The 13,986-nt window shown below is 39.2% G+C and overlaps 1 protein-coding gene across 1 annotated transcript in view; it reads left to right on the forward strand.

The window, feature by feature from the left end:
- Positions 1 to 13,986, forward strand: part of vsnl1a (visinin-like 1a) — a 33,680-nt gene that overhangs the window by 3,219 nt on the left and 16,475 nt on the right. The window contains exon 2 of the mRNA XM_062412117.1: positions 4,927 to 5,093. Within this exon, the coding sequence (XP_062268101.1) occupies positions 4,932 to 5,093 (162 nt within the window). The 5' untranslated portion in view covers positions 4,927 to 4,931. The remainder of the gene's footprint in view (positions 1 to 4,926; positions 5,094 to 13,986) is intronic.

The raw sequence follows: 13,986 nt of genomic DNA on the forward strand, positions 1-13,986 counted from the left end.
TCACACGAATACACAAAGACACGCAATATGTAACAGACCGTCTAAACCACATGTTACACGCATGTGGTTGAGACTGGTTAAAAATGCAGTAGATCTTGTAACACATGAACACGTAACAAAACTTTACATACATGCTGTATAGAAACACAAGCACTCACATGTACATACACTTGCCCACAGACACACACACACACACACACACACACATACACGCTTCCACAGTGACATAATGGCCAGGCTCTCACACATCTTGTGCTGATATCTCTCCAGGGACACATCTGTGTCCTGCTGCAGCTGACGTCTTCAAGCTCAGCCCATCTTGTCTGACAGCCTGTATTGTAACAGAAAAGTGTTAGCAGCTAGATGTCAGCGTGCACTGCCTCCTCAGCTTCACTGCAGTACTGAGAGGATGTTCCTCATTACTAAATACGTAAAAAGAGAAGGGGTTGTTATCATGTGATATATCCTGAGAGTGTTGTTAAGTTGCTGCCAACATTATTATATTTGCCAATTTACTGTATTGTTTGCTTTTAATCACGATTAAACAATTTCAGTTTAGTAGACTCTGAATTGAGCAGTGTAAAAATAGTTTCTGTTTATTATGAAACTGGCAGGAGGATTGAATGGGAAACACTGAGACCCCCTTGCTGACTCCAAATGTTTTTGATACTGTCACTGAATATAATTAAGTAGGTGGAGTTTTTGGTAGATCACCTCTTTTTGATGTAGGACAGTAATGAAATAGCTTTCGAGGAAAGATATGTTGCAAACCACTTCACAGTTATTTGTGGGTAATGGTAAATGGTCTGTATTTATATTGAGCTTTCGAGTCTTGATGACCACTCAATGCACTTTGCAGTCATTTGTTTTACCATTCACCCTCATATTTATACAGTTTTTTTTACAAACACTTCAAGTCACACCAACTTATTTACACGTACATTCTTACAGCGCTTCTACACACAGCACTTTATCTATAACACATCATTCACACTCTGACACGACAGGACCGATTTAGGGTTCAGCCCCCAAGGGAGCTCTATCGATTAATGGTTTTGGGTTGCATTATGGGAAATAATTAGTTCGGCCCAAAGGTCTGACACCCATAATAACTAAAAGTCACGATTACTCAGTGTAATATTCATTATAGACTAAATCACTCGATTACTTCTTTAATGAATACAGATCTTTGACCCTCAGCCAAATAACAGCACGCTATCATCCCAAAATCAAAATCCTTGAAGAACCAAAAATAAATTCTATTACAGCTGTACATAACAAAGCTGCTATGAGAAGCATTTATGCAAGGCGTGTCAGTGTTTTAGTCCCTTCAATGAACTGTGCATCATCATTTTCACATAACACAAACATTTTCTCTGATTGATACGTGAGTCACACAGTCGTTTGTTTGTTTTGAAAGGTGAAAAAGCTGCTGTTTGTGCTGATCCGCTGCAACTCTGTGATTATAGCCCGAGCTGAAAATCAAACTTTTGTTCATTTTCACAATGAAACTGCAGTTGAAGGATCACAGTTACTAAATGAGAGAATTGTTCAGACTCCTTTTCCTTTTCAGAAGCAGCTGAATGCACAGAGGATGCTCTCTTGAAAATCTCCTTTTTTCAGCGATTTTTTTCTGGACACTGCTGTGAGCTCATGTTGAGAAACTTCTCTGTGTCACTGCCATGACAACCAGATAGAATACTACCCCCTCACATTCACAACATGTTACTAGATGCTCTGCCAGTCCAGTGTTTCAAATAGAAGGGTGAATAGGATGTTACCTTTATGTAACATTAACTCTTAATGTGATATCCACAGTATTTGTTGTGACTGTCAGTTTTTGTAAGTAGCTGAGACATTGTTGTTTACTTGTTGAAGAAGAGGCCCTAGATGAGGCTATCAAAAAACGTCTTGACAACCAATGATGATGATTATTCGAGATGACATGCAACCAGGCTCAAATGCTGGTGGAAAATGCAGCGTATCCCTTAGTAATTCATTACAGGTCTGCTTGAAGTAATATATTTGCATGGACATGGTCAGCCTTGTCAGTGGTCTTCATGGTTTCAACCGATAGTGTGGACATCCAGCCAGTGTGGGTTTATTATGGTCCAGAGGGAGACTTTAGGAACATGAGTTCTCTCCAAACTGAGCTGCACAATAGAGCAATAAATCAAAGTCTTGGCATCAAGTAAGCTTGAGATCATCAAGCAACAATGTCCCCATTGTATATACACAGACTGTCCACTAGAGAACAAATACAGATACATTTTTTACATTTTTTTAACATGTCCTACTTTGTATCTTGGACACAGTTTAAAATATCTTAGGGATCCATTTCAGTATTGGGACTTCCGCCATGATGGTTATGTTTTCGTCAGCATATGTTTGTTTATTTGTTAGTAAGCAGGGTTAAGCAGACTACTTCACCCATATCCATGAAATCTGGAACATGGCCAAAAGAAGAACCCATTCAATTTTGCTTCTGTGTTAGTCCCAGTGACTCTATTGTTGGGATAAAATGAGCAATTTATTTGTTTTACCAACAGCTATTTAATTTCCAATAAGTTAATTAATTTGTGGTATCACCCTTTTGGCTCACCGTCAGTGAGGAGGCATGATCAATCATTACATAACTTCCTCTGTGAACTTGTGTCATCCTCTGCCTGGTTGAAAGCATTTTCATTACTTCATAATACAGTATTATGTTTAATTAGTAAATTATGGTCCCAATTAGTGTCAAATGCCATTTGATTGTCCTATAGTTATTTAAATGATATTTAATGTAATGTAAAAGCTAGTGCCGTCCAATTGGAGCAGCTTGTTGGCATATCACAGAGCACAACGTTTTTGAAATCCGACCTTCAATTGAACTATTGAAAACATTTTATATCACCTTATGATGAAAATTCAGCTGCAGAGGTCTGCTGAAGATAATCTATCAAAGAAGACTCTTCTATTCCTTTTATAATGTATTTTTATTATTGACATGTGGTGATGGGACTATTTTCGAAAAAAAAATTTGGAAACAGTCGGTGACAGCTCTGAGCTATGTTGTGACAACAATCAAATCCAAAGGACGATCAGCAAGCAAGCTTTGATGCTGTGAAAAGCCCTCGTCCAGTAACAAGGTTGCTGTTTGGCAGTGAGCTTCAGAGTTGGATGTTTGATTGTTTTTTAATGCACCACAGGGAGAATTTTTCAAATTAGTGGGGTATGCTCACTGCTTGCAGGGTCATTCCCACACACCAATAATGTGATGCTAGCATCAAAGTGTGGTTCTGCAAAATGATGCACTACCTGTCTCAGGTGAATTCAAGGTTTCTGTGTTTTGAATTCCATATATAATCAACATAGTAATCAAAAACAAAATGTACAGCACAATGCGAGGCTCAAAAGTTGTTCATGCTTTAGAAAGTGGTCACTTTAAAGGGATGGAGCTCTGCAGAATGGCAGGCCTCAGTATATTACTGCAGCACCTCTTGGATGTTTGCCTGAGTGTCCTCTCTGCACCCCGGCGCACACAGAGACAGATTGGCACCACACACACTCTTGCTGCCTCACACCTCCCTCTGTCCTTTAAAGCTAAAGAGGTCTAATAAAACCTCTTGGCAGACAGTAAGTGCAGAAATGTTCCGAATCTCCAACCATCTTTAGCAAATTATGATAATTAGGGGGGTGGTTAATGAACTAATCAGGTCCATAAAGTGGCAGCATCAGCAGCGAGTGTGCCGATACAAACAGCGCGACACAGAGGCAGCTGGGTACAAACATCTGCAGTGGAGAAATTAAGAGACATTAAGCACCAGAATGCTCTTGAGTTTTTCTAAAAGGTCACAGCGGGCCCAAGTACTTTAAGATGTCATTATTACCCTTTCCGAAATTCAGAGACGTTCATTCGAACTGAGATATTCACCATTTGGAATATATTTTGCTGGAGGCTACAACAGGAGCTTGCGAAAGGTTTTATTGGGAAAAAAATAACATTTTAATGATTGGGCGGAAAATATCATTTATAATATTGACCAAAAAAAGAATAGTTTTTCCTCTTACTGGGCTAAAAACTTGTTTAAATTACACAATGCCTCAGGCCATTTTGGTATGAAATGTTTTCTAGAGTAAGATGCAAAAGTTGCATGTTTTAAAATCAGACCCGATTAAACAAGAAGAAACAGAACAGGACTAATAAGACTTATCTCCAACATGTGACAATATTCCAGTGCCTTATATTACAATCCATTTGCAACAAGCAGGTAGTCCCAAATGCAGGAGCCACAGATTCAGGTGAAAAAACATGCAGGGTTCCTCATTAAGGTAAAACAAGGGATTCCCCAAAAAATTAGGATCAATACTCGACATGGAACACTAGGGGAATAGGAAAAGGCAGAAAAACAAGATGACAAGACGAACTGAATAAAAACAAAGGGAGTCCTAGAAACTTTTATACACAAGGGAGGCAGGGATAATTGAACACAGGGTTCCAGACATTACGATAAGGTACAGGCGATCACACAGGCGGGAAATAGGACAAAGACAGTAAATAAAGCTTAAAAAACACAAGGAACAAAACTTCAAAATAAAACAAGAAACAGAACTCGGAATGAACAACCAACATAAACACAAGAAGAATGTCATAATATCAAAAGGTGCCCAACAAAAAGTCCCAGACCCCAATGTCATGATGACACCAGCTTGTTTTTGCACTTCCACATTTCCAGAAATCTGTTTTCACCCTTGATGAATAACGGTTTCAACTGCCCTCCAGACTGTTCCTGTTGGTTCATATCAAGTACAGGCACTTGTTTGTGTTCTGTATTCAATGAAGGATACCTAACATTATTCATTTTGTGTGTGTTTGTGTGTGTGTGTGTGTGTGTGTGTGTGTGTGTGTGTGTGTCCTGTGCCATCTCTTGTTTTTCCTTGCAGGCAAAATGGGGAAACAGAACAGCAAGTTGACCCCTGAAGTGATGGAGGACCTGGTGAAGAGCACAGAGTTTAATGAACACGAGCTGAAGCAGTGGTACAAGGGATTCCTGAAGGACTGTCCCACCGGCAGACTCAACCTGGATGAGTTCCAGCAGCTTTATGTCAAGGTGAAGCTCCGCAGACTCACTTTCAGGCTGGCATTAGGCTTGATGGATCACTCTTGTACGCTTCAGCACACTCTTTATGCGCTCGCCAACTAACACGCACAGAGACAGATTTATGAGCATATAGATCAGACGTACTTTCACCACACCAAAGGACAGTTTAGCTGCCAAAGGGGTTGAATCTGGTAAAGACAAAAGCAAAAAACACAGTTCATTAGACTTCAGCAGAAAATAGCATGGAAACATTGCTGAACTAATAATACTTCTGTGAATCCAATCAGTGAAGTTCTTGATCAGATATTCAGTGATACATTTTGTATTTCCTGTTCGACATTAGAATGCTGGTTGAACATCCGGGCGTTGGCGTGTAAATAGTCCTCAATGTTTGTTCACATATTGTTTTCTACATATTGGGAACAATGTGCAACAGCAATTTTGTCTTTTTTCACCGTGCAAAATGCAACACTGTCAAGACAACAAGGTGAGAGAGCTTCTCAGTGTCCGGCACGTTCACGTTTACTCCCTATAGATAACATCCTGTTGTTAACTTTCTTACTCTTTTAAGTTTATAAAGTCTAAAAAGTTCTGCCATTGTTGTCTCACTTGAAATATTGACTACACTGCTCCCACAATGTCTGGTGATACTATTAGTTTTGTCAATATGATCCGAATCTGTAAGATTTCAGAAGATTTACACAAATACAGAAGAAATGAACACAGAGTGAGGGACAGAATGCTGAACATATATGAGCCTTTATAGTGCAAGTTTCCCATGAGGACAGGCTGAAATCTTGCACTTGTAACCACAGAAATAGTCATGATGGAGGTTGTTAAAAATTGCAGATACATGAGGTTGATTTATAAGCCATTTGTTAATGCCTAACAAAAGACCAACAATGCATTCTAAGTGGATTTCCCCACAGTAGATATTAGCAGGGTTGGTTGAGGTCACATGAATGTATTCTGAATCACCACAAACAGACCATTGAGGAAAAACAACCTGCTAGATTTTAGCAGGCATTCTGCCAACTTTTCTATTCGCCCCTCCTGTATCTGGGCAGAAAACCAACAGAGAAGCCAATATCAGAGGCGCTCAGATGAGTATCTTCTCTTGCTAATATGTAGCCTCCCGCATCTCATTACCTCTGAGAGAGCAGTGTAAATTTATGCAATGATTTATTCATTTTGTAAAAAGATGGGATGAACACATTCATAGAAACAATGATGATCCTCTAATGAAAGGGAAATGAGAATAAAATAGCAATGAGTGGCTTTAAATAAAACGAATATTCACTACTACTCTGAGCTGTTAGTAATACTACAATCTGATCATCATATCAAATTAATTAGTTTAAAATTGATTAAAGAAGGTTTTGGCTTAAAACAAGGCACATCTGACAGATCAGCTATGACCCATGGAAGTGTATTTGTCTATTATATAGGTATACAATCTGATAAGTAAAGTTGCAAAACGAAGTTAAACCCATGTGCTTATCTGTGCTGTTAATTTGCTTGATTGGTTAAATCTGAGCCATAGCACTGTCTGTATATATATGTGAATATATAATGATGTACTGTATGTCCCTATCTCACAGTCACAGTACTAAGGCAAGAGATCAATCTGTGTCATGTAAGAATTGGCATTAATCTTTTATCAGTGGTGCCAGGAAATGCCTCATAACCAGAGGGGGCTGTCTTACATAAGGCACACTTGGGCACTGGGGGTCATTGGTATGCTTCCTCTAAATGCCATTGATGCCATGCATCAGCGGTGACCAGAATAGAAAGAAAAAAATAATCATTAAATAATGTGTTTAAGGATGACAGCCATGATATAAAGAAAAAAAATACATATATACATATATATATATATAAATATGAACAAAGCACCCCTGTCACATTGGGGAATTCAATTTTCTTTTTGATACAATTTGTCCAAATAAAACAGAACAGAAAATAATCAAAATCCTTATAAAAATCGATAAGAAAACAAAGAACAGCCTGGACTCCAGGGAAATTAGAGAGAGATAACAGCTCTAATAGAGGGATATAGCCTTAAACCGGATCCTATGGAATGTCTCCTACAATCTCTTTACAGCACAATATGACGGCATGCAAGCAACAGTGGCAGCTGCACAAAAGGGACAATACGGCTCACATCTACAGTCTTGTAGGCCTCTGGGTAAATCCTATTATTGATGCATCCTATTGTGTTTCTAAGCAACAGTGTATCTGTGATAGGGCTTTATTTAAATCCAGAGGGCTGATAAGTGGGAAAAATTGTCTGCAATGACCTCACATTAACAGGACAGATTGTTCCTGTGAAGAGTGACAGTGTGTTTGTGTGTGTGTGTGCGTGTGTGTGTGTGTTTCAATGTGGTAGGGGGCTCATATGTTTGGTAGGAGGGTGAGGGAGACAGAACAGTGAGTGTTTGCGTTGGTTGAAAGCGAGAAACAGAGAGGAGCAGAGATAGGAAAGTAAGAAGCAAAGTAATGTGTAAATTATATTAGTCATTAGCTCCAATAGAGTCCAACAAAGAAATGTATGATATGACTTGTGTTATATCATATATCATGCCTATGTCATGCATGCGTGAGATAGGCTAAGTTCAGTTTATTCCTTTGTACCGAGAGCTTTATTTTTCAAAACTCCCTCCAGCGTCCCCTAGCCGCTTTACCTCCACTCGGCTGACTGCCTGGAGATAATGTATTTTTTGGGTTGGACAGTGTTCTCTTTTTTTTGTTTTCGTACTTCTATGCTCAGTCTGTCGCTGTTTTAGTCCCGAGAGCCTTTGTGAAGATAATCATCTTTTAGGTTGTGAATAGGGAGAGAGTGAAAGGGGGAGAGTTAAGAGGGAGAAGCATCAAAGAACAGGAAGCAGGGAAGAAAAAGAAGGGAGGGAAAGCAAGTGCAACATGTCGGCTGGAAATGAACAGTTTCCGTATCTGAGAGCTGTCTGTGATCTTCACATTTTATGCTGTGTTGTACCAATCTGCAGTATTTTTCTGTAAACTGTAACCAGTGCAGCTCCCTCATTATTATATAAATCATTAAAAGTAATAGGATTTTTGCCCCTTTGAAACAGAGTGCTTAACAATACAGAAGTTTAGTTAAAGAGCCAAATATTAATTAAGTTCATTTTAGATTATAAGGAAGTTTGGGTGAAGAAAATCAGTCGATTTGTAGGGTATTACATATCTTAATACATTCATAAATTCAAATGATGATTGTGTAGCTTTGCACAGTTATATATTATGAAATAGTGTAGTTTGCAGCGATTGTGGGGACGTAATAAAAATGACAGTGATGAAGAAGGGCTGGAGACATGCAATTAAACTGGTTGAGCTGCAAAGACAAATTTGCTTTGATAATGTTATTGCTCTTTTGTTTCATACGACCACATTCTGACAGAGACAATGTTATGCTGGCAAGTTTTGTGGTGAACGAGCTGACGACTAAGAAGCTGAAAAAAAAGTATAGCTGCGGCAGAGCTGCTAGAATCAAAGTAAAATTGTTCCAAAGTGTCTGTTTTTGTCAAAGAACCTTCACCGAGCAGAGATATTGAAGAAGATATTAAAAAAAAACAAAAAAAACACACAGAAGGACATGACAAGAAACAGTTTTCATCTGTAATAGAATATTTAATACATTTCACAGCATAACAATTATCAATTCTGGTTGTTTAATTCTTACTCAGCTGCGGCTGAGGGCAACTTGCTTGTACCACTGAAAGATTCAAGCAAGAGCCATGAACAATGAAATCACATTTCATTTATACAAGTTAGACCCCTCCTCACAGAGATGCAGAAGGTTTACCCAATCAGCTCTCTGCCTTGTTGTAACCAGGCTTAGATTTGGTCACCTTCAATCTGAATGAGGACCCCTTTGAAAGTTACACAATACAATGGCATCAGGCATCTGCTTAGACTCCCACACGTTCGCTGTCTTAACCACAGAAGCCCTATCGTAATTATATACTTGTCATTTCTTTCATTAAACATATCGAAATATAAAATCTGCCATCACACATCCAATCAACCGTTAAAGTTCCTTGTATCACTGTCTTTACAACCTTGCTTTCGCTAAAACCAGGTGCGTAGCAACATCATCACGACAGACATCAGATGCAGTACCAAAGGGCAGCAGCAATTTCATCCGTCACATTAGGCAGGTCATTGTGATATATGTGTTTTCAATAATTTATTGTGGCCCTGGAAGGTTGTTCTGAAAACTGAAATGGCCCTTGGAAAGAAAAAACTTCCACACCAAAGCGCTACACTCTCAATAAAAACCGAAGTGTTGTCGCCTTGTCTGTCTTTAGCTTCCCATAGAGGTGTGTCGCTATTCATAAATCCTGTCCAGGATCATAAAACTGACCTGCTGGGAGTTTTTCTTTCCCCGGTGGATTTACACTTTTAGTGGTGTTGCCAATGCCCGACAGTCCCATTAAAAAATGGAAGAGTTGCGTCCGTGACAAATCGCAGTCAAGCACTTGCATAGCACGGAGTGTGAAATCTCTCATCCCTGACATGCCAACCGCTCTGGGAGCCATTTGTAACAGGATAACGGAAAACTCCCTGAAATGTTAAGGTGATAGATTTTGTCACTAGATGTTTTTCTCAAGCTTGATGCTTGCAGAGACAGCAGCCACTGCTCGCAGATAAACATGAACACACACATTTAACAGTGATCAATGGATGTTCACAACATATTCTCTCCTTAACAACAGCACAGTGGACCTGTGTTGTAGTGTGTCTACACACTAAATTTGCATGCTGGTTGACAGTAACGTGAAATGAACATCGATACTGTTGGTCTCCTGCCAGTTGTTCTCTTGTTGTCGTTGTTGTGATGAGGTAGCATTTACGTCAGTATAATGGACATCGTCATGGTTTCTGATGCACACAGCGACTCTGTTTCTTCTCATGTTACTGTGATTGTTTCACAGATGCATGGAAGTACAAGCAAAGATAAAACATTTCACAAAATGTGTTTTATTTGGCCTTGGAGCTCATACGTCTTTGTTTGTATCATCATACAAAAGGTTGGAAAAAATATGACACCTTGAAATGAAAAATGTGAGCAAGTTTGTTGCTTTAACTAAGATGTGATATTGAGGGGGAGAGAAGAAGACCTTGGTGTAGATTGGAAGCATTGTTGTGTCTCTGGCCCATGTACACACACACACACACACACACACACACACACACACACAGATGCTGACCTGAATATAGATGTATGGATGGATTCCGCTCTGTTGCATCTTGCTTGCAAAGCCTCAAGGATTTTACTGTTGACTGGAGAGTGTGTGGGCAAGACTGACCATTCAGCAGCTCCTACTGTGAGATTCACTTTTGCTTCCCTCTGCAGACAGACAGACAGATCGCTTAACACAATGATAGGAAGGTAAATGGAGCGACAGACAGTCACTGACATCATCTGGCCATCAGCCTGTAGCTGCAAGGAAACATATGTCGCCTGATCACAGGACACAGAAGAGACAGTGATGCAGTGTCAATTATACAGATAAAAAATAACTTGGTGGTTATCTCTTGTGGCCAAACAAAAAACCTTTCAAAAATGTGTCTTTACTGTCAAATTGTTTGAAATATATAACAGTATGAGGGTCCCCTTAATCCAGCAACACATATTCATACTGTACAGAGATATAAAGTACTTGTGATGAGCTCAAATCAATAATAGTGGCTTGTCCATGGTGTTGAACACAGACTTACAGGATTACTGATCTGAAAAATTGAATTTTGTACAATATTTAATACCATCCTTGCAATACGGTTTCACAAAATCTAAAAACTTCCCACTAGATTGTTGGGTGATGATTTGGCAAACCAGTATATATTATTTACTGCTTATTTTATCCAACTTATGCATTTTTATTAGAAGGAACATAGGCCAGCTGATGGGGCAGGTACATTTTCCTGTGAACGCACGTCACTCTGGGAGGGTGCACCGTACAGCCAGGATATACCTATAATGCCCTAACGATCTTGCATAATATCAATTGTCTCTCCTGCTTCTATCACTATATGTGACTGTCTTCCTATTTCCATTTTTCCTTTTTAATGCAGCACTCCTGTCTTCCATCTCTCTCTTTATCCACTTCCTCCTTCCCCTCCCTTCCTCTTTGTCCAAATGGGCTGGTGCCTACACTAAAAATAACCTCCGTCATCTCAGAAGCTCTCATGCCATTATCTATTGTTGTCACAACACACTTAATCCACACACACACACATGCACACACACAGAGCACTTCACATGATTCAACAAGATAAAACATTAAACGAGCGGCACAGCGATCAAACACACAAACAATCCTGACTCTATTTCAGTTACAAGTCAGAGCCGGGCTCAGAGAATGAGAGTTGCACAAAATAGTATTGAAAAACAAAATGACTCACTCATCATGATAACGAGTAGGTTACAGTTTGTTTAGAAAGCACAGTGGGGCGGGAATCTGACAGAGAATTAGGAGACCGTTATTTTTTTATGTTTTATTTTTTCGTCTTTCAAAAACAGAAAACAACTATTGACTCGTGAGATCGTGCGTGCAGGTGAGAGACCCCTGAAATGAGCTGTGACAGAGAAACGAATACAAAAAGCAAATGCACGGTAGATTCGATTTACGAAAATGTATTTCTTTTGACCTCTTCAGCTGCTCTCTGGCCTCTTCACAGCATCAACCTCTGGACCTTGAAGGTTCTAATTCAATTATTCAGCTCAGAGTCTCACCGCTGCTGCCGAGGTGCAGGAGGAGGGGAGAGGAAGTTACAGTGCGCCTTTAGACGCACAGAGTAAGATAATAAGGCATATTCTGGGGGGAAATTACATTCAGATTAAGCTGTGTATAACCATTAGCCTTGGGAAGACAACATGCCACTGAGCTATTACTCTCACGGTGGAGGTCTAAATTCAGTGGAAGGTAGCGAGAACGACCTTCAACTGGTTAGCAAGGGTTCACGCCTCAGTCGCAACGAGCAACAGCCAATGTGAGAGGCTGAATCCCTTGAAGTGTGACCTGTGGCCTTCATGAGGAGGCAGACAAGTGAGGAGACAAGTCGTTGTGGGTGCTTTTCATTTGTGTCGTGTGTGAATGGAAGGGCTGTGACAATTGAATTATGTATTCATAGCTACATGGGCAAAAATCCTTCAGAATATGTGTAAGCGTTTCTGTGCAGAACCTGGAAAAGCTGCATTTGTTGGTTTGTCGCTCAATGGTGTGGCCCTTCTCTTACCAGCAACAGAAGTATAAGATGGAGGGCTGAAGATGGACATTATTAGATTAGGCGTCCGGCTTTCCCTTTCATCCTCTCCTCCTACTTAGCTTTTATTTTCTTATTTTCTTACAATTTGTCATCATTCTCATTCAGCCACCAGCTTGTGATTCATCTCTATCTTTCTCTCGATCCAATATATTTGTTTCAAGAATGGCCCACTATATTGACTGTCAAATATTTTTGAAATTTCTTAAAACATGCTAGCTGTCACTCCAATAAATCACATCCTGGAGCAATTGTCTTGTTATGCAAGTCTTGAGTATTTTCTCATCCGTCCCCATTGATCATGCCGTCCAAGCCGATTACAACTACTCTGGAAAACAGAGGATGGGAAAACCTGATTGCCATGGAAACTAAACAGTTGAGCCATTAAACTCAAAAGCTTAACTCCTCTATGAAATCACACACACATTACTGCTCGTGTCACGGTTCAGATGCTTTTTGTAAATACATGATTTCGACAGGTAGATATACACATTGGTGATATTGTATGAATCCATTTGTGGCCATGTTGATGTTGTTACATTTCATTTCATGGGTACAGATAATAAGGGTGGCTGGATTACAGATAATTTAATTTCATCAAAAACTTGAGTTATGGAGACAAATTTGAATGAAAGGGTAATTATTGGAAAGAGGTTTTATTATCTATTGCATCAGCGTTGAAAACTTTTTTACTTTAGTGATATTAAGATTATTTCAAGACTCATTTTTTTCTCCACTGACAGCTGTGGCTGAAGACCTGTTCATCAGGGTCTGTCTTTAGACTGTCCCATTGTTATGTCCCATTTTTGTGAACTTGATATTTCAGAGCTGCCTTTAGGGAATTTCTTCAAATTTGACATTACTTTATTTTGGGACCAAAAGATGAGCTAATTATCGTCCAAAGGTCAAGATCAAAACACATTTTTTGTCTCCAACTTAAGATCACATAAACTAATTATGCAAAAAGTTTCACACAAATGTCTAATATGAAAAAATAATGAAGTGATGACATTTTATCTGCAAAGGTGACAATAATCAATCATGTCCTTGAAACTGCGGTGACTGTAGGGATCTGTGCTGCCGGGTTGAAATCCACTTTATCTGTGATTCTTATCACACTGATTCATGTTAAAGGGCTCATGTTTCTAGTAAGCATGGTTTTAAATAGGTATTCAATGTTATCAAAATATTTGGTTAAATGTCATTTTTGACAGCTGAGAATGACTCACGATTGGTCGATCACATGTATTGGTGGGACCTTGATACCGTGGCTCCACCATTAAATCACTACTGCACAGATTTTGGCTCCAACTACACAAGAAGGCAGCTTTTTATTCTCAATAGTTTGGCTTCACATCTGTATAGTTGGAGGAAATGGATACACATGGTCCATCTTTATATTCAGTCTATGGTATGAACTAATGAACATAAAACAGAACAAGAACAACAAAGCTAAATATAATCAAATTAATTAAATTGTATATCCTGAGACATATTTTTTACAGGAAATAATGTACTGTTATCACATTTTTAAATTGAAGGAAAAATAGAGACAAAAAATCATGCCAGTGGGGAGCTGATCAGAGAAGCCTGTAAAACTGGTAGGAGGCAGGGT

This window comes from Platichthys flesus, chromosome 18 (genome assembly GCF_949316205.1).
Source record: "Platichthys flesus chromosome 18, fPlaFle2.1, whole genome shotgun sequence".
Taxonomy (NCBI): domain Eukaryota; kingdom Metazoa; phylum Chordata; class Actinopteri; order Pleuronectiformes; family Pleuronectidae; genus Platichthys; species Platichthys flesus.